We start from the raw sequence: 20,469 nt of genomic DNA, 5'->3' as shown, positions 1-20,469 counted from the left end.
AGATGTTTTTATATATTTTTCACCCGACGAGTCAAGTGGTTATAAAGCTATACGTGGAAGAGCGGTTTCCGACAGCATTTCGAATTTCTCCATTCACTTAAATGACAAGCTGTCTGGTAGTAAGGCCATCTTGTGTCATCAACTGGAGGAGGATAGCAGAATTCTCAAAATTTGTACGCACTTTTTCATACATACCCAAAAACGTAACCTTTTAAAATTTTGACCAGAGAAGGCAATAGAGCAGATAATCTTGTTGGATAAATATAACATCTATGAAGAAGAGCACACGTTACAAAATTCCTATATTTATCCGTTGCTCTCTGAGCCATATCATGTTGATGCACTTGCGTGTGTGTGTGGGTGAATGTGTCCACGTTCACGTGTGTATGGGTTTAATCTAACACATAAACCCGAGGTGAATACAGCATTTCAGCTCACAGTGATAACACAATCATTTGCGCCAAAACAGGGGAATAAAAATAAAAACATACAAATCCAATATAGTTTATTTGACATACAGGTGCTTTGAATTGTTCACTGGCTTTTCTGGTCAGGTGGCATCACTGAAAGCACAGAACCTATTGATAATGAAAGGCAACCAAGCTCCTTGCTCGAGAGCAACTGAACAAAGATGAAATACAAAAAGACACTGGGAGAAGCACTGTGTGCCTCCATCTTGTTCATGAAATAAAAAAAACAACCACTTTTCTATTACCTCATACACATATACATCAATCCACATGCAGTCCTAGAATCTGTTCTCCTCTGTAGATGATGTTGATGATGCCATTGAGCATGCTCTGTTTTTTAATTTACTCTGAAATCGTTATAGATGTCTAAACAACAACTCTACGTAATGTCACGAAAACCTACATTCAAGCCTCAACGCGACGCTGCACCTAGCCCCTTTAAATAACAGCTTTAACAAGCATGACAAGCTCATCCTGGAAGATCCGAGTTCCGCTCCCCAGAGTCCCGATCCACTCTGTGCAGTCCTGGCCAATCACAATAGCGGGATTTTCTCTCTCTCTGATTTGCCGTCCGGACTGGAGGAAGGGAAGGAAAAAGGGGAGGGGGCGGGGCCAGTCTGGAGGGGGGTGACCTCAGTGCTGGCCACCAAATGTCGGGCGCCCCTCTTCTCATGTGAATATACAGTCTATATTCAAAACATACAGGTAGCAGCAGCACCCCCAGAGTGAGGGTGTGAGGGGGGGTAAGGGGGTCCAGAAGGCCATTAGTGCGCAGTGCCCCCTGCTGGCGAGGTCAGGTCTCTGTCCTGGCCTCTGGAGCGCCGGTGCTCTGTCTTGTTCCTGTTCTCAGCATCCTCGCGGTCCCCCACCTCCCTCTCCCTCTCTCTCTCCTGCCAGCTGTCCTGGGACTCCTTCTCCTTCCTGTTGTTCCGGTGTCTCCGCTCACCTCTCCGCCTCCCTGCAGCACAGACAGATACAGAGGTTTTTTAAGAATCAGGTTTTGCCCAGAATCTCTCATAGACACAGCAGTTTTCTTGCTCCATTTCCCAGCTTTCTCAGCTCATCTGAACAGATGGAGGCAGATGTGGTACCATGCCTTGGAACACAGCAGCACTGCCTCGCTCAAGACTCAAACCTAAAACTCTTATGGATACCAATTCAGGGCTCTGACCTACCACCACAGGGCCAGTTCAATCCTCTCATAGGACATTAGAGTCTCAGCTCTTTCAGGCAGTGTCTTTTGAAACAGAGGCAACAGCCTCAGTACCTTAAAGAGCTTTCTTCAGTTGTGACAGTAAATGTTATGCTGCCCATCTCTCCGATATTTATGCACATTACTCTGGGAAAGGTGTGGGCTGTAGCCATGGAAACACAGCTAGTGTAAGGTAGTCAGAGGATACAGTATGTCCCCCTGCTGTTGGCGGCTGAGGACATAGTCCAGATGCCTGATTTACATTTGCTATATTTTGTTTTGTTTTTATCATCTTCTGTTCTGTCTCATCTCCTGGATTTTCTCTCTGGAACCAAGCGATTGCCAGCCTCGCTCCGAGTCTGGGCAGCCCCTCTAAGGAAATGTCACATTTACGTCACATTTGCGTCATGCACACTGTGGAGAATCAACACATTTCATTCAGAGTGGAGTGACAGTAACTTAAGCCCGATGTGGGTGAGGAAGAAAAGTTTCTGCCAACAGGGCATTTGGTACTTGACTATACAGCACTGCACACCCACAAAACTGGATTAGCACAAGTCTTTGTATGGGGTTTTTTTCATTATTTCTATGCTACTTGCACATAATTGAACAAAACAATACAAATTCCCTTCATGTTAGTAAAATAAACTGTCTTTCCACCATAAATTATTGCTTCAGCTGTATTTGGCTACTTGTATGAGGGAAGAAAAGGTTATTCATTAAATGTGTAGTGTAGTTAAAACCCTCTTCAATTATGCTGTCTGTTCAGATACGGTGAGCTTGTTTATGTAGATTTAGCCACCAGGGGACACTCTTGAGCTGTGTGCACGTATGTGCTAGACCCTGTGAAACTTCTCCAGCTGCACTGGCATGGAGCAATCACATTTGTCGCATACAGAATATGTCAAAAATAGAAAGCCTCGAAATAACCTCTGCTTGTTGATGTTAGAAAGCTGGTCTTACAGCATCATTTCAAAATGTGAGTATCATGTCCCATTTTGAGCTGAGGATCAGAAATAACAAAAAATATAACACCGAAATAACAACAACAACAACAACAAAAGATGGGGAAAAGAAATAGTCAACTGTGTTATTTCTCAGTTGGGATTGTGTAACTGCGGAGGGTAGGCCCACCGTCAGCTTCATTAATCAGCGTGGCTCCCGGCTGTAATCGGGCCGCGCCCGCGCTAGCCCACGCTGACCCGCGCATTCCACAGGTCCGGCCTGCACGATACCGTGGCCCGTCCGCCACACGTGTTTAGTCTGCCCTCCCGCAATAACAGGGAGAAATGTTGGCAGTGAGAAGACACAACTGGCGCTGGCTCTTATGGTGGCTGTGGGGGTATGGGGCTGGAGACCTGGGGGGGTTGTTTATTTAACCCCCACTGCCTTCACGCTCCACCCCCGGCCTGTTGGGACTCAGGTCCCAGGGAGGGTGGTTTCATCACCAGTTTTATTGTGGTGTGTAAGAGGAGGTCCTGAAAGCTGTGTGTGTGTGTGTGTGTGTGTGTGTGTGTGTGTGTGTGTGTGTGTCAAGGGGGGTCCTGTATTAGAAGAAGCTGCAGACCAGGCAACACAAGGATTGTGGAGAGAGCAGTGCATTCTGGGAACCTTATTCACTGACACTGGAGCTAGCCCGATTACAGGAAATTCAGCCCTGTGTTCTGTTTTTCCAAGGTCAGCAGATTAGTCATTGCCTCTGCATTTCCTATAACTGGGGACAGGCTGGTGTGGACCCTGATCAGATAACTATGGACATTCATTAGAGCAGTTTCACAGTCAGGGCACATGTCTCTGGTGAAAAAAACACTCCAGCTGAGACACTTTTTACAGACCTTTTGCTGGATGCCTAGACGTTGGGTCACTATGGCAGGGACAAACACCATGTCAAGGATGGCTGGGGGGGCGGGGGGTTAAAAAAATTAATTATGGGAATCTGCATGTAGCTCTGTTCTGTACAGGAATCTGTAAAGATACCTTATTGTTTTCATGTCACAGTATCATCCCTCTGGAACCAGACTGCAACTCTATACACACATTTTAAATGTACAGCAGATTCACACTGGAGCTGGGCCTACGGAACTACCTCTAAAATAGTACCCCCACCCTGCAGCAATACACAGCTGTCATCTGTAACTGATTATTTTAGATCATAGAGAGAGGGGGAGAAAGAGAGGCATAAAAAGAGGGGAAGAGAGAGGAGTGAGGAGAAGTGTGAGAAAGCAGAAGAAGGCTGGTTGTTGATAATCTGAAGGCAGATCACGTAAACCCACTTCCTCTCTTGAACAAACTGGCCATGTACACAGGCACTGTGGAACTGGGGGGAAGGTGTTTTGGGGTTCGGGACAGGAGGGGGGGGGCGGGTCCACCAACACGTGGCCCGTTTTGTCGCTTTTTGGAGCGGAGGCACGGGGGGTGGGGGTGCACAATCACGCTAATGACATGAGACCACATCCTCCCTGACAGGCGCAGCGTCCCATGAGGGGCTTTTTTAGGAGCCAGGCTGGGATTAGAGACCCGGGGCCTGTCCCGCCAGAGGAATGCCGGGGGCTTTGAAGGCGCGGGACGCCTGCTTTCTTTTAGAGCGGGGAGGCCGGAGCCTGGGGGGGGGGGGGTCTGGGGGTGGGGGGCAGATAGGGGAGCGACGCATCGGAGAGCAAATTAGGAGAGTCCGTGTAAACAGGGTGCAGAGGGCAGCGGGACGGAACACAAGCGTAAATATTTACACCCCCGTGCTCCCCGAGCTCTGCGGCTCTCACAGAGGAAGCGGTGCCGTGCCGCGGGGGGTAGGGGGGGCGCGTGTTGGGTGGGTATCCCCCGGCACACAGCGGATGTAGAAGGTCAGGCCTGGTCAATGGAGAGGGTGTGCTGGAGTGTTTGAGCCGCAGTCAAAAAACAGGACAGGGCAGGGACGGGTGCACGGACACCCATAGACTCTCTTCTGATTGACACGGCCGGGGCTGGGGAGGGGGTTACATAGTTCAGAGTATAAACTTCCCTAATAACAACAATCTAGAGCGCGAGGGAGAAAGAGGGGGGCCTCTTGGCAGGAGAAACAACAAATACGCGCTGGTGTGTGGGTCGGGGGGGTCAGGGGGGTCGGAGCGGCGGGGGGGGTGGGTGGGGGGCGTATCAGTAACAGGGAGCTGGTTGGGATTACTGCGCGTCGGTGGAGGTCGGAGTGCTGACCCCCCCGGTGTACACGGAACATAAACACGACGGGGCGCGCTGGAGCAGATAATTAGCGCCGGGTGGATGTTTCAGAAGCCGGGTCTTCTGGGTAATCGCGCCGGGGGTGAGGTCGATAACCGGGCCCGCTCGTCTGTAGCACGCACCCACAGCTGCGGACCCGAGCGGATCAGCACCGCGCCGACTCCAGGCTAAGCCTCCACGAGCAGCCGGAGCCCCTCTGGGGAGGACGGGGGCGGGTGGCGTGTTTTTCTTTGGCGGGCGCGAGGGGGGGGCAACTCCGGGGGAGAGAGAGGCGCAGGCCGCATTTCACAGACCAAATTACACACACAAACTATCCAGTGCGCTGTCTTTGCAAATTACCGCCCGGGGGGGGGGGGGGGGGGGGGGGTGAGGGAGTGTGTGCATGCATGCGTGTGGATGTGTGTGTGTGTGTGTGTGTGTGTGTGTGTGTGTGTGTGTGTGTGTAAGGGGCAGAGGTTGGGGTGCCTGGCAGCTGCAGTTTTGTTGTCGTTCTGCCCCTCCAGTGGAATGGATGGTAAAAGTAAAACTCCCCTGTGTGAGCTGCTGGGTGGCAGCTCTCGCTGTGTGAGCTGTCTGCGGTTTAACGCTGCACACCCCATCACACACCAGGGACAGTAAACACAGGCTCGCAGGATATTCATCATTCTTCTTTCAGGAAATGCTTTTGTTTTTTTTTGGGTTTCTTTGGATCAGTTTGAAAATAGTTTTCTTCTGTTGTGTTAAACAATCTCGCAATTTACTGTTTATGAGAAATCAAGTGGTGTGAATGTTTCAAAATCTGAAATGCCTGCTCTGTAAAAAAATAATAGTAACAGAACAAAACAACAGCAGGCATTACCTACTATATGCTCCAGAGAGGATCAGAGATATTGGGATGTCTTATACATTTGAAACATGGATGAATGTACTGGCAGGCTCCCAAAGGAAGGCACCAGTACATCAAAGGGTCAGTGCCAGTCCAGAGTAAAATCAAACAGGACTTTAATATGAACTCACATGGAGACTGAGCCCATACGCTTCTACGCGTCTACAGGCATTAGTGTGGAGACCTCACGCACTGCAGTTAATGTTGAGCTGTAGTGTGGGATTGAACTATGTGATGGGTAAGGAAGTTGTTTGGAAACTTCCCCAGAATGGGGCATGGCAAGTCAAAGGAGCATCTCAGTCTTACAAATTCCAAACAATGACCATCCAGAGAAAGTGAAAGGTAGCGATTTGGACTGAGAAATGGGCATTGTATATTATTTTGAATGCTAAGTAGTATACTTCACCATCTTAATATTGCTTCGTGCTGGGGAATTCTGTTCATAGATCAGAACTGTTCTGTTATTACCTGGACATTTTTTCCTCTTCACAACGCACTTGCGCATCTCGGAGGTGGTGGGGCAGGGGTCGCTGTGGGCGGAGGGGGCCTGCAGGATCTCCCGGGTTCTCGTCTCCTCGCCACGTTTGAATCCGCACGTCTTCCCTCTCCGAGAGCAGGGGCTCCACTCGCTCCACTCGCCCACCTCACAGTGCACTGAGAGGAGGAGGAGGAGAGGGAGAGAGAACGAAAGAGAGAGAGAGAGAAAGAGAGAGAGAGAGAGAAAGATAAAAAGGGATGGTGTGGGAAGAGAGTCTCAGTGAGTCTTTACTTAGAAGCTTACAGAAAGGCCTTCCTTTTCAAATTCAGACATGATTTATGTCATGATAGACATACAGAGCAGTAAGTGTTCAACCTCACGCGAGGTATCAGTGCCCACCTTGAGGAGTGCACTCCATGCGCTGCTCGTTGGGTTCGAAGTCCTCGGGACACACGTAATGGCACTTCCCACGGAGGAGGTACAGACCTGGTCTGCACTTGGTGCAGGTATCAGTGTTCAGACAGGTCTCACACTCCCCTGCGCAGTCTGAGAGGGACAGACGAAAGGCACGTCACTCACCAGAATGTCATACAGACAGTATTATAGTATGACAATTAAGAAGCTGGGCTTGTAGCTGGACAACTCAAAATATGTAGCTATACAGCAGAACACACTCATCAAATATAAGCAATGAAAGATACCCTGGCTGAGGTTGTGAATTAACTAACAACATCAATAATAACAATAAAATAAGGTGTGTGTGTGTATGTGTGTGTGTGTCCTACTACACACACACACGCACCACCATGGTGGGCCGCTTACCGAGTACACACTCTCTCTGCGTGCTGCTGGGCACCAGCCCCTCAGGGCAGCTCTCCTGACACTTCCCCCGGTGTAAGTAATACCCCGCTTTGCAGCGCGTGCAGAAGTTCCTGTTGAAACAGGAGTCACAATCCGACTTGCACTCTGAAAGACAGAGGACACACTGACAGTTACACCCCCACGCAAATGACATCACGCACACTATGTGACAGGGATGTGTAAAGATCAAGGGCATAAGTGCTGTGTGATTAGTGAAGGATATATATATATATATCATCATTCACTTCTAGAACCACTGCTGTGTGTACTGCAGGTCTGATATGTGTCATCATAAATTCTGGGGGTCTGTTCAGTGGCACATATGAGATATGATCAATATGATGTCTGTTATGTTAAATTCTATGTCTAAAGTATATTCAATGGAATATCTCAGCAGGGTTTGGCAAGTGGGTTCAGTTTTGTGAGTGTGCTGTGTACTTTGATATGTCATGTGTGTTTGACAGATCTGTCTAATATCATAAGAATGCCTGGTTGGGGGTGTTCAGTTTGACATAAGATATCTGTCCAGCCAGGGTGCTCAGTGTGTGTAAAGAGTGTTTAGCAGATGTGTTCAGTGTGATATATGAGATGTACACAGCAGGTGCTTTGAGAGTGCAGGACTTACTTGTACACTTGTTTATCTCTGGGGTGCGGGTGCCAAAGTAACCATTGGGGCAGGAGGACAGGCACACCCCGATCTGCCTCATCCCGTTCCTCTCCAGGAAGATGAAGAGCTTGGGTTTGCAGGACAGGCAGCCATTGTAATCTGAGCAGGTCAGACACCCTCCCTGACAGCCTGGGCTCAATCCAGGAGTCTCTGCAAGGAAAGAGGACCTCCGCTCAGCGTTTCTGTGTGTGGCAGAGTGTGTGTGTGTGTGTGTGTGTGTGTGTGTGTGTGAGAGAGAGAGAGATGGCGTGAGTTGAGGAAGGAGCAGGGATCTGGACACGCTAGAAGGACAGAGGGCTTGATTTAGACACTGCTGATAATAAACACATAAAATAGAGGTGCTTCAGTAAAACGGTATCGATGAAAATCTATGGTTCTTGCATCAGCATCAAGTGCCAGCATAGCAGGTTAGTTAATAAATATGTGTGTTGCATTCTCAATACAGATTAATCCAGACACCTTTCTAACAACACACAGAAAGCCTACCAGTAAAAATAACCTGTTAAACACAACCAGATAAATCATACATGTAAAAGCCCTCAGATTAGTGCAGGACAAGTTCTCATGCAATTTCTCTTTCTTAAAATTCGGATACAGAAGTGAACAACTTGACTTTCAGTTTGACTGAAGTGATACAGTGCAGGTCAACAGACTTCACTGTTTGAATTGGCGTTTTTTTTTTTGATGATGCACAAGGACTGTAACCATGCGAGCTTTAGAGTTCTTAGATGTCTTAGAGCAGCAACTACCTCTGTGAAGAGAGAACCAGTAAAGGCTGAGTGTCAGTATTTCAGCAGTTTATCATATTTGTGGGCATATTTGTCAGCTGGCTGTCATATACCTCTTTGTTCTTGTAAATAACTTTTGATATTTCCTTAAGAATTTGAGCTGCAATTCTCAGTTTTATACCTGAATAAACCACAGTTTTATATGGATGTCGCTAATCTTGTACTTTGATTAGCACCTAAGTGTAGATTCTCCTTTTCAAATTAGGCACAGAATTATGCGTAATCTTAATGAGGATAGCGATTGAGGATCTTTTTTTAATGCTGAGGCTCAGTCCAACCTACAGGGGTCACTGTTGTAGAGCTGTGAAGGTATGCTTCCCTGGCAGGTCTGATTCCAACCACAACACTCTCCTCTTCTCCGCCTACACCTATGACACTCTGCCCCATGCACCCTCACTTATCACCATCCCTCTCAGCCGCAGAAGCTGTCATGACTCATGCCATCTTTTGTTTTGGGCATTTAGTTCAGGTTACAATAATACGATTAATCTTAGCCTTTATCTGCGTTCATTCTAAAATTTGCTGCCAGTTTAATATGTTCCCTGCAGTAGCTATGGCCAAAGTTCGAATTTACCTTGCAGGCGTTGTAGTTGTGAAGCCTTAAATATGCTACTTAACATAATGAGGACACTTAAAATCACTATAAAAGGTATGCATTTCATTAAAAATATGTCAGAATTGCAGGGGTTTTGGTATGGTCTGTTTTTTAACGTGCTGAAAACACTTGTGATGCTCTGTAAAAGCCAGTGTTGCAGGTGTAGTAATCCAAAGGTACTGCAAAATTGTCGGTCAGTATGTGAGAGAAGGTGCTGTACCGATTTTTGAAACTGCTGTCTGATCAACAGCCAAAACACTGCTTATTTTTATTTTTGACAGGAAAATATATATACTATATACTAACCTGTTTGGCCAATCAGAATCCAAAATTCAAACCATGGTATTATAGGTATAGCCCTGGCTGACTGTGTCAGTGTGTAGGTGTTTTTTTTTTCCTGTTCCACTCTAGGCTGCCAGTTTGCAATAGATCAGCGAAGTTCTGTTTGACATATCTGAAAGATCTTTACAACTGCAGTCCATTTGCCCACATGTGTTCCTGCCAAAATTTCCCAACTCTCAGAACTCTGACCGCATTGCAAGCCTGCCATGTTCTCTTACATCAGGTACACCCCAGGATCTGCAGTTTTGAACTGTTAAACGATGGAATTCACACTGCTATATCTGCGGTCTGATCGAAAACAGAGCAACGGGAACGCCGTGTTCAAATAACCTTAGAAAAAAAAGCTCCTCATGCCATGGCAGTTCAGAAATGTAGAGTATCCTTCATTAATCAATACCCTGACAGTGTCAGTGCAGATCAACAAGCTGATGCAGGAGGTGATGTCACCCCCTGCTGTCAGTTAGTGGGTACTTGTTTCAGGAGACCTGGGTCTTTTGGCATGGCAGGCTTATTATATCTCACATCATTCAGCTTGAATAATCTATGTGCATACGACAAGTGATCAAGAGCTGTGGATGATTTGCCTGCTCAGTCAAGTTGCACCTGCCGTTTGTCACCACTTTAGAGACAAGTTTATAGAAAACAACTTTCCCACACCAGGCCTAAGACTAAGACTAAGAATCACAATGCTACTATTGTTAGGGGAACAATGATAACCACATTAAAAAGATTAAGATCCAGAGTAATACAGTGAGGCAACACACTACGGCCCTGTGCTTAGAGTATTCTTCAAGGAATTGTAGTGAATGTAACATACCTAAGTAATTGCTCCCAGGAATATGTATGCACAGATAAATAAAAATATGCAGAAAACATTTGTGGTCACTAACCACTCTGGTCCCTGCCTGGTTAGTCTTATTGTGATCAATCCTGTATTCCTTTATTCAGGTGGAAATTTAGGATGTCGGTGGATACAGCAAAGCGCCTTACTCAGGGGTACAACAGAGGTGTCCTGCCTACGCTTTGAAACTATGACTTCCGAATTCTTTAAGGCCGCCAATTTAGTGTTGTCACCCATATGATCCATCACCAAATGATCCACAATGTCTCAAATTCTACAAAAGCATCTTTTATTTTTGGTGTAGAGTGATGCTTGGAATGTTTAACAATTCAGAAATTCAACTTTGTAAATTTTAAATGAAAAGCACTGGTCATAGCCCCTGTACTTTAACCCTTCTTTAAGTAATTCACTCTGAATACTTAGCCTCAGATAATGTTTGGCCTGGTTCTACCTTGCCAAGGCCGCAAGACCACAGTCATAGTCTTAGAGCAGATACTGTAAACAAACAAAATACGAGTTCGCATTCCCTTGGTGTGTACGCTCTGACGGTGTTGGCGTGGACGTGGTCCGATAAAATGGGCAAAGAAACCAAGATTATTCAGACGGAACGATAGAATTCTTCGAGTACAGAATTTACTCCTGTGCAAGTTGTCTTTGTTTAATTTAAGAGAGTGTAAATCGTTGCCAGATAGTTGAGATATTTCTAACCTGAATGTTTTTGAATCAAACCACAACACAATATCTGTCCTGTCTGTGGGCAGTCGCGATTGGCGGCACAATGCGCTTTAGTTTAATTCCTGACTGACTTCAGTTCAAACGCGGTCCGTTGAGCATTGCGCGGACCATATCAAAGCGCATGCTCTCCCTTAACCACACGCTATCGCCTAATTAGCCAGCTAGTGGTCCCCATCTGCCGGAAAGAGAAGTTGTTTAATAAAGCTGTCGACATAACAACTTTTTTGGACTGTGGTAGTAATGGTTGTTGTGGCTAAAAGATTTTGAATGAGTGAAAATGACGTGCTTTTTTTAAATTAACAATGTGGGCACTGTGACGCAGTGGTGTATATTTTATTATCAGTCACTAAAATAACACGAGTATCAAAGTTAAAAAGTAATGATAATACTAACAGATATAGATTATTTCTCTTTCTTGGAACTTAACATTTTCCTGAATCTTAAAATGATTGTAAGAGCAATATATACATAGGTGAAGAACTTCACCCCTACGAGTACATACAGGTTCGTTGCCACATTTGAAACAATAAATTAATCATTATTTACATATTGCAAATTTGTAATTGGGCATATTGTTGGGGCGCTGTAATTGGAAGTGAAAAGATCAGTCGTTGGCGGTGTACCCCATTTACACTAGAGGACGCTGTAAATGTGATCACTACCACATGAGCGGCGTTGGGGAAAGTGTTGAAGAGGTGCGAGGTTTGAAATAGTGTGAAATGATGAACTTAGGTTGTTCACGGCTTTGTTAGAGCACTGTAAACAGTGTGCGAAACACTGCAAACGGAAAGTGTACAAAGACCCCCTGCATTGTCTCGGTCGCCACTGCAGACTTCACACAGCGTCGCGCTGGACCTCGGTAATGATGCTTTACCTCAGCTTTCTTGTGATGCAATTTATATAAAATGTTGCTTAGTATACGACTCACTTTAAGGATCTAATTTAAACACTGAAATTGTGTTGTCATATAATGCATATGATTGTGATTTTGCAATGTGCACGAATCTGTTTGAACAAACATGTCTGTGCGTTTTATTAAAATTATATGCCCACATATGAACATAACCAGAAATAAAAGACCTGGGCAGAGGGAATTCGTAGAACAGGACCGGCGAAGTTCACAGATCTGTCATAAAAAAAAACAAAACAAAAAAAAAAAAAAAAAAACAAAACTTGGAATTGTGTGACTTGCTCAACAGCGCATAATTCCTCGCATCGTCACGTATCAATATTTCTTTCAGTTTTGTCGTGCTGAAAATATGGTTACATCTTAAGAATATGATATACGTATCTGCTCATCAGATACGTATATCATCCGGACTTGTCATGCACACCGTTCATAGTCACTATCTCCTGCAGGCTATACCTCTCTGTGGGTTCGAAAGCACTGTCACAGAGTGGGGCGAGACGCAGAACAGGTGGCCAACGCGCGAGCATCTCTCGGCCCGAGCGCTCTGGAGTACTTACGCTTGTGTTGCCGGTGCCTGGAGGCGTGCTGCTGGCTGTCAGTGTATTCCATACAGTGCAAGAACAAAACAAAGGAGAGCACTTGTAATTGCATAGTAACCTGGTGTGCGAGTCTAACCAATATCAATGTCCCCGAGCAAGCTGTGGCTGGGCTTATCTGTCGGCGATGCTGTTTGAGTGTTTCAAAACTGTTATTCCTAAGAGGAGCTGAACCCCCAATTTTGAGCAGGCGTAAGAGAAGTGGGGTGAAAAGTGGCCCGATAACACCAGGGCCGCTTATGCAGTAACATCCTGAAGAAAATCCACAAATGCGCCACTGAGAGAGACCAATTCAGGAGACAATCCTCGGAAAAAAGCCTTATTCCATTAAAGAAATTTAAATTGTTGTAGTTTACCATCCACAGTGAGGGGAACAACATTCAAAGGGGGAAAACTGAGATGTAAAAAACTAGCAAAAGAAGGCAAAATTAGATTGGCATGGATGTTAAGTTTGGAGGACGCTTTTCCAGTACTCCCCGATTACCACACTTTCGTCCAGGTATGAGGGCAACTTCACTATGTTCAGTTTGTTGGAAGTCCTCGAGTCATCGCAGCATCTCTCAGGTTTGAACCGAGACTTGAGACAGGAACAGCACTGAAAGTCGGTGTAGTCGGTCGGAAGTTGTAAATCTGTTGTTGTTGTTTTGATTGCCCCCTTTTGATGCCGGTACTTTCACTTGGATATCCTCTCCAGCTGTGTGGTGACTGTACTGCGTTAGTACTGAGCCCGCTGCCTTGAGCCTCTCCGTCCTCTTGCGCACTCGCTCACTCTCTCTGATGACTGGAGCGCACTGCGGTCTCTCTCTCGCGCTCTCCGATCTCGAAAGTTTATTTAGAGGGCGAACCCCCCACGTCAGAGACACTGCACGCTACCTACAGCTTTAAGATTTTTTTCTTTTAAACGCCGGCCTCTTGGCAGAGTCTATCGAAGAACAAGAAAGTAATGATTTTCCTTGCAAATGTTGCTTTCCGTTATACCGTCTCAGGTGTTAAAACAATAATTATTTATTCCTGTTCTCAATACACAGCAACTGTAAAAGCAGTACACATTTTAAGTGAGTATTTAAATCATTTCCAACTTTTAATAACCGCTCTTTTTAAGAGCAACCTAAAACGTTTCCCATTGTAAACCACTGTGTTTTAAAAGTTGTTTGTGGACTGCAGTAATTACAATCAGGAAGAAAACAAAAACTTGAGTGCAATTACATTGTACTAGAGAGCAGACAGAAACAAGGCAAGTCGTGTTTATTCTGTGCTCCTTTGATGCGTGATTGCTTTTAGCTGTATGAGAAACTCGATAGTTATTCTCCCATTAGCTGTGCGTATAGCAGCGGACGCGAGCGCGGTCCATTCGTGCGGCTGAGGCCATCGGAAGATGTGCGGTTTTACAGACCTCGCTGATTTCCTCAAAACCCAGAGAAAAAGGGAAAATGAGAGAGGAACAATATCAAAGCAGACAATATCCAACATCAGGCACTTGGCACGCGGCTATTGAAGACTTTAGTTACTCTATTCCTTCACTGGCTTTACTCTCGCGGGCAATTACAGCTATCGACTTTGTTTACAAATTGCTGCAGTTTAGAGATAAAATTGGAGCAGACTGTCAGCCAACCCCCGCCAACAATGGTCTTCACAGAGCAGGGGAATCCCTTGCGATGCAATACATATCCCTGTCATTAACTATAAGCAACAAATAAACAAGAGGCCACTCATAGTATGCTCTCCTGTGTATTGCGATGCTGGTGGAGCATTCTAGTACTGTGCAGGGAAAGGCTCGCTCTTATGAATAACCTCAAACTTCTGAAAATACCTCATTTAACACCATGCCACAAGCAGGCCCCTTTCGTTATGACCAGGGTTTCAAAACACAAGTTCAAACAGAGCTTTTATCACACAGATAAAGACAACAATTAAATGACAGAGTATGCCTATACATTAAACAGGGGCTCCCTATCCTGGTATTTGCGGAACACATTTGAGGAGGCATGTTTTCCTTCTGAGTGCCAGTACTTAAACATTTGATTTAAGTCATTTGATTTAAGTACAGACCTAAGTGAAACAGTATTACCACACTTCCCAGCCCTGAGATTGTTATTCACTTAAAGTGAGCTGGAAAACATGCTGGTTTGTCTTCCTGGAGGGCTAGGTTTACCTCCCTGCAATAAACATGTGTCTTAACTTTTTATGCATACATGCATGAAAGTAATTCTTGTAAACTGTTATTTGCAACAGCAATTAATTTTAACGTTTTCATTGCACCTGGTGGAGAGAGTGTGCCCAGCTCTCTTGACTGCTTGGCCTTGGATTAACACTAAGTTAATCAGTCAATCAGTTTGACAACCATTCAATCAACCAATCAATCAGTCAAACAAACTGAAACCAACCCACAGAAATTCTGATCCTTCACTGCCTTCCATGTGTCATATTATTAACACATTTAAGTAATCACAGAAATAAAGGGAAAGATTGGAATGCTCTTTCTCTAATGCCAGTTCCAGGGACCTAAGTACAACTTCATCCAATGAAACAGACTCTCTGCTTAGATTGGAGTTCCTGACTTGAACAACATAAATACTTATGGTAATGGGTTCTGTTCCCAATCACTAATGATGGACATATTGGAGATGATGACAATAACAAAAATAATTATAAACACGAAGAAGACCATGATGAGAAAGAGGATAACGTGGTAAAAAAAAATGTGAAGACAAGGTGGAGGAGTTTAACCAAGAGGAAAATGAAGGACAAAAATGCCAAACAACGATCAAGATCAGGAAGAAGAACACTGAATCAATTAGTCAAGGAGATAGTATAAGATGACAGACTTCTGCAGATGCCTCTCCCTTTCCAAAGCCCGCATGAGGGAGGAGAGGCGCTGCAGCAGCCATGAGGTTCATCCTGGCAGTCTTTTCGCCTCATTAAAGTGAGGAGGCTCTCCCATCCCGAGTTCCTCCGCTCAGATGATGGGTTCTGTACATGCTGCAGCTCTGTACTCTGTCAGAATAAGGCAAGGGCAGAGACGCGCCCTCACATTCGGATAGGCCCAATATGGGGCATTTCATCTGAGTAGGGCACACTGAGGCAGAAAATGGGCCGTTCCACCTTTTGGGAGACATACAGGGCCTGGAAAGGGGTCATGAAGAGGATTAACCCTCTGCATTGTCTGATCAGACACTGCTGAGAAAGAGATGGGAAGCCTGCATCAAGTTTTCCTGAACCCACCCCTGCACTGATTACGCAACCTACAAGCTTGCGCAGGTGGGGGTCTTTCTCTGAATATAGCAATGCATCTAGGGTCATAATTATACCCCATCTTTCAGGGATAAGCAAAAAAAAACAAAACAAAACAAATAAACAGAGTGTGTGAGCATAATTGAGGAAAAATATTTTTGAAAATCTGGCACAAGACTGTGTCTAGGTTTTGCACAATGAGAACATTTTTGATCCTGGGATGTGGCGCAAAGCAGTACTGCTCATAGCCTCTAGAGGGAGTCAGTGCTACGAAAGCCACCACTGTTAACTGCAATCATCACATTTCACAGAGCTGTTTAGAAACCGCTTGAGATGCTGTTTATTCAAGTTTGGTGCACCAATATGACAACATTTAGTGAAATGCAGATTCTTCTGTCTCTTCTCTTATTCAAGGAGTGGTGAAAATGTGAATGCTGTGCAGGACAGTGGTTCTTGCATCTCGCTGAGGGAAGGTTATTTTCGCGATTGGCAGCAGTGAGAGAGGCCTGGTTCTCTTCACTAGCATGTTGATGTCTACAGGAATATGAAGCAAATGAACGTTTCCCCATTGTGGCTGCTGCATCAATCACACTGATGTGGAAAAAGTGCCAACCTTGTTAGATTTACTGAGAATAAACCCATTATTGCCTCCCTGGATTTGGGGAGGAGGTGGTGGTGAGGGGGATGCAATGGTGATTTAAATTGTGCTGAAATATTTCATGTGATTCTTCTTATTTGTGTGCATCACATAGACTATTTTTTTTGTCAAAGTCAAGTACACTGGAGAGAGTCCCCAATGTAAACATTTCTATGCTGTTTTGGTGTTCTTTGTGAGTGTTGTATTAAAGGTTGTTTAAAGACAAAAGGATTCCCAGCTGGTCTTGAGTACAAGGTGTGGATGTTCGGAGAGGGTTGGTTTTGGTTTTTATGGAGGTTGGGGGGTTGAGAATAAAGCCCCTCTTTGTGTCCCCCATCCTCGCCTGTGTGTCCCAGGGAGGGCTGCTCGGTCACTCTTTGATACTGCCGTTGAGAGGTCCCGTCATCGCCCGAAATGAAGCCGGGCAGGTGCACGAATCAAACACAGAGCAGGGAGCTGAGGCAGGACAGGTGAACAAATCAAACACAGAGCACGGGGAACTGAAGCAGGGCATGCGTGTGAAACAAACACTGACCAGAGAACTGAAGCTGGGCAGCTGCACAAATCCAAGAGGGTGCTGAAGCAGAGGAAGGTGAAGGAACCAATTGTGGAGCTGAGAAGCACACAATGACCCTGACCCATGACCTCGCCTGTGCCCTCAGCTTGGCCCATAAGCACAGCAGTGAGTCTACCGTTCCTTCCAGCCAGGCCTGCGCATGGTTTGTTGACTGGCACATCAAAGATCAGGCCAGAATCCTGTTTCGGCAGACATCTGGGTGAATGATATCGTTAAGCTGTTGAACATTCTCATGAATGATCTTTCTCTAAACAAAAGGCCCAGGGCAAGAGGGGAAGAACTTACCACTGCTGGAGAGACACCAGCACGGCTTTCCATGTCAGGTGGAGTCTGGGAAACATGCAGCGCAGTTCAAGGCGTGTTGTTTTAGGCAGCATCAGCATATTAGCGTGAGGTCTGAAGTCTATTACCGATCAGCCACCCCAGTCCCCGCATGTTCCCAAGACATGTTAGGCATGAACAAGGGAGATGAAAAGGAGAGGGGAAAGTGTGGAGAGGGAGAGTTCAGGGCGAGTGATTGTGACAAGCTATTAAACAGAGCCCGCTGTGAATGATGGGCGGTTTTTGGAGAACTCTCTTATCTCGAGTCAAGGCACTTAAAATCAGGCCCAACGTGTGTGACAGATGTCTTTATCGGAGCCGCGCGAGCATGCGGACGGAGGGCTGAAGTTCGTTAAGGACAGATAATTGCGGCATCAGCTGCGTGAGCTGAGCGTAAACACGGGCGACGTCAGGATCTTTAGGGCCGGCCGAGTCGAGTCTCTGCACCTGCTGCTAACCTCAGCAGGCGTTCGACGCACATTTTACAGACGTTTTACAGACCTTTTACAGAGGTTATATTTCTTTCTTTCTTTTTTTTCCCTCACAAAGGCAGCTCTCCAGTCATTTCACGATTAAAACAATACACACAAGATCTCTCCGCAGCCCTGACTAATTTGAGCACGATTGCGGCATTAAGTACGCATTCCTCCGGGGCAGCCTCAAATTTTTAAACAAACGGAACAGTAGATGAAAAGAATATGGAATTTCTGTCTGGAAGGAAGGACATTGAGTTATGCATTTCCTCCTCTTTTTTTCCCCCCTGTAACGTGACCGCTCCGTGACTCTCCGTGAAACACATGTCATGAATGAATGACAGCCCCCCTACCACCCCCCACCCCCCCACACCAAAATAAAACAAACAAAAACAAACCCTTTTCTGAAATAAATGTAATGGAATAAATGTCTCTCCCCGAATCCTCAGCTCTGCTTCTGAATGCCATGGGGAGACTGGCGGCTCTCAGGGCTAGAGAGATTTAATCATGGAACTTCCACAGCGCTCTCTCTCCAGTTGTTGCCGGGCAACCCGTGTGCCAGCTATGGGTGTTCTGGGTGGTGAGTCTGGGACCAGCCACCAGTTTATATTAATCTGCATGGCTTCTGGGCCAAACCTGCCTGGGGATTCTTTTGCTTTGATTAAGGATTTTTTTTTCCTCTTCTTCTTTCTCTGCAGGTGGTCTGTCTGCTCCAAACCCGGCTTTTGTCCCACGTAGATTAGTCTGCATTCTACAGGGCCCATCCCACGTAGGCCAGACTCTGTAGCCCTCACGGGGGCCGAGACAGTCACCCGGGCGCTTAATTTCTCCCGGTCTCGGCCTCTGCCTCCTCTGGGCCGCACTGGTGTGAATGTGACATCGTTGACAGCAAAAAAATCCCTGTTACATACGTGTGCCTTGTACCTTGCATGGCGGTTTTTACAAGCTCTTCACTGCTAAGCATTTCCTGGTTGAGAGAATGCCTTGAACACCTTACTTTTGAGCTGCGTATCCATTTTTTTTCCAGGAGGATTAAATCATTACAGGGTTGAATTTTGTCTGTTGATATTGATGTTAAAACCCACATTTAAACATTTTTTGACGTCCCGGTACCACTGTATGAATAATTTTTCCCATGTGAGCTGCGGCTGGTTTGAGCTGCGGCAGGTATGTGCCGCGGAGAAGATGTGGTTTTTCACCAGGCACGGATGTTTCCTATTCCTCCCGCTCCGCCCTCGGTGCCGAGCTGTGTAAGCGCTCCCTCTGGCCTTGTAAACACATCATCTTTTTACGAGTGAGAATTCCCTCAGCATGGCTGTGGGAAGGATCAGGTTCGCACTCTGCAAACCTGCAATCACCTGGGAGGAGGACCAAACCTGCTCTAAACCATGTTGAGGAGGACCCGTCCGAGACCCGTTTTCCAGACAGAAGCTTTGTAGGTCCAAAACTAGGGCTCCTACAGAATAACCATGCTGTTAGTAGGAGCAATTGTACACTAATCAAATACTAATATACTTATTTATAGATATATATCTTAAGGGCTTTGGAGTATATTGGTCATTTCTGGATAGAAGAACAATGGTACTGTTTGTGCTTATTTTAACATTTGTACCAAGCACTTCTTTGTTGAGGTAATGCAATTATAACAGTATCCCTCTTCCCAGAATTCCAGCAGTTCAAGGGCACACCTTGCAGTGGCAGTCCAGTGGGGGCTCACAAGCATGAAATAAGAGAGGCTAAGAACTAAAACCTTTAAACTGATAATTAGTTTTTAACTGCTGGTTTTGCAGGGTTACCAAGTGGGTCTGTTTAAATAAGGATCCCCAATCAGCAGCTGATTCCTTTTAAGGTAATTGCTTCTGCTCTTGTAACATTCGTGGGCATTACTGTGACTTTATATAGCACATGAGATGCAATCAGGTAAAGCAGGAATCTCCTGTAGATAAGTTATCCTTATGTAAATGGGCACACTTGTTCATAAGGTCAATTAGCAATTTCAGCATTTTTTTTACCTCCTCTATTTAATTTTTATGTGCCTCCATTTGACTACCCAGCTTTTCAGGTGAGACAAAGGTCTAGTCTCTAGTACCCAGATGGGTATGGGCTCTCCTCCCAGTTGTTATACAGTTGCTGAAACTGGCACAAAAGGTTTAGCATAATAGAAGCCACAAGTGGTAATTGCAGAAATGCCTGTGTACCAAGTTTCCAATGAGTCTGTGTAACTTTGAATAACTGTGAATATTGACAAATGTTTTATTACAAACCGCATGACCCAAGGGTGAGCTCATATCCCTTAGCCCCATGAAAACCTGTCAAGTTTTGTCAAGTTCTAACACACGTGAAGAAGTTGTATCCCTTTGAGTAGCTCCAAAATGAATCATTGCGGCTAAGGTTTTTGTGATCACTGGAAGGTGTGACGGTGCGGTTCTGAACTGCGACGGCAATGGTAAAGTGTTGGGTATTTGGCCATAGCTTCAGAGGACCAGATGTGAGGGACACCAGGCTGGTCTAGAGCTGCAGGTGTCTGTTTTTATTGGAACGGAAAAAAGTCATACTTATAAATGCCATTTTATGTCTTGTTACAGTGCTCTTGTGGATCCATGTAAAAAACAGAGGCTGAAAAGAAATTAAACTTGTTGGCAGCGAAATACGTACTTTTTATGCTTTGTTTCAGACC

At 45.6% G+C, this 20,469-nt stretch overlaps 1 protein-coding gene across 1 annotated transcript; it reads right to left on the bottom strand.

Annotated features, from left to right (window-relative positions):
* Positions 1 to 526: 526 nt before the first annotated feature.
* On the bottom strand, positions 527 to 13,342 carry rspo3 (R-spondin 3). The gene is made up of 6 exons (XM_036539019.1): positions 12,515 to 13,342; positions 7,705 to 7,896; positions 7,041 to 7,184; positions 6,618 to 6,764; positions 6,209 to 6,394; positions 527 to 1,428 (listed from the first exon to the last, which is right to left on the bottom strand). The coding sequence occupies exons 1-6, from the start codon at positions 12,606 to 12,608 to the stop codon at positions 1,235 to 1,237; spliced, it is 957 nt and encodes a 318-aa protein (XP_036394912.1). The 5' UTR covers positions 12,609 to 13,342; the 3' UTR covers positions 527 to 1,234.
* Between the last annotated feature and the right edge of the window lie 7,127 nt (positions 13,343 to 20,469).

This window comes from Megalops cyprinoides, chromosome 10 (assembly GCF_013368585.1).
Source record: "Megalops cyprinoides isolate fMegCyp1 chromosome 10, fMegCyp1.pri, whole genome shotgun sequence".
In the NCBI taxonomy this organism is placed as follows: domain Eukaryota; kingdom Metazoa; phylum Chordata; class Actinopteri; order Elopiformes; family Megalopidae; genus Megalops; species Megalops cyprinoides.
The sequence above is the reverse complement of the archived record's forward strand: the minus strand, read 5'-3'. Positions and strand labels throughout refer to the sequence as shown.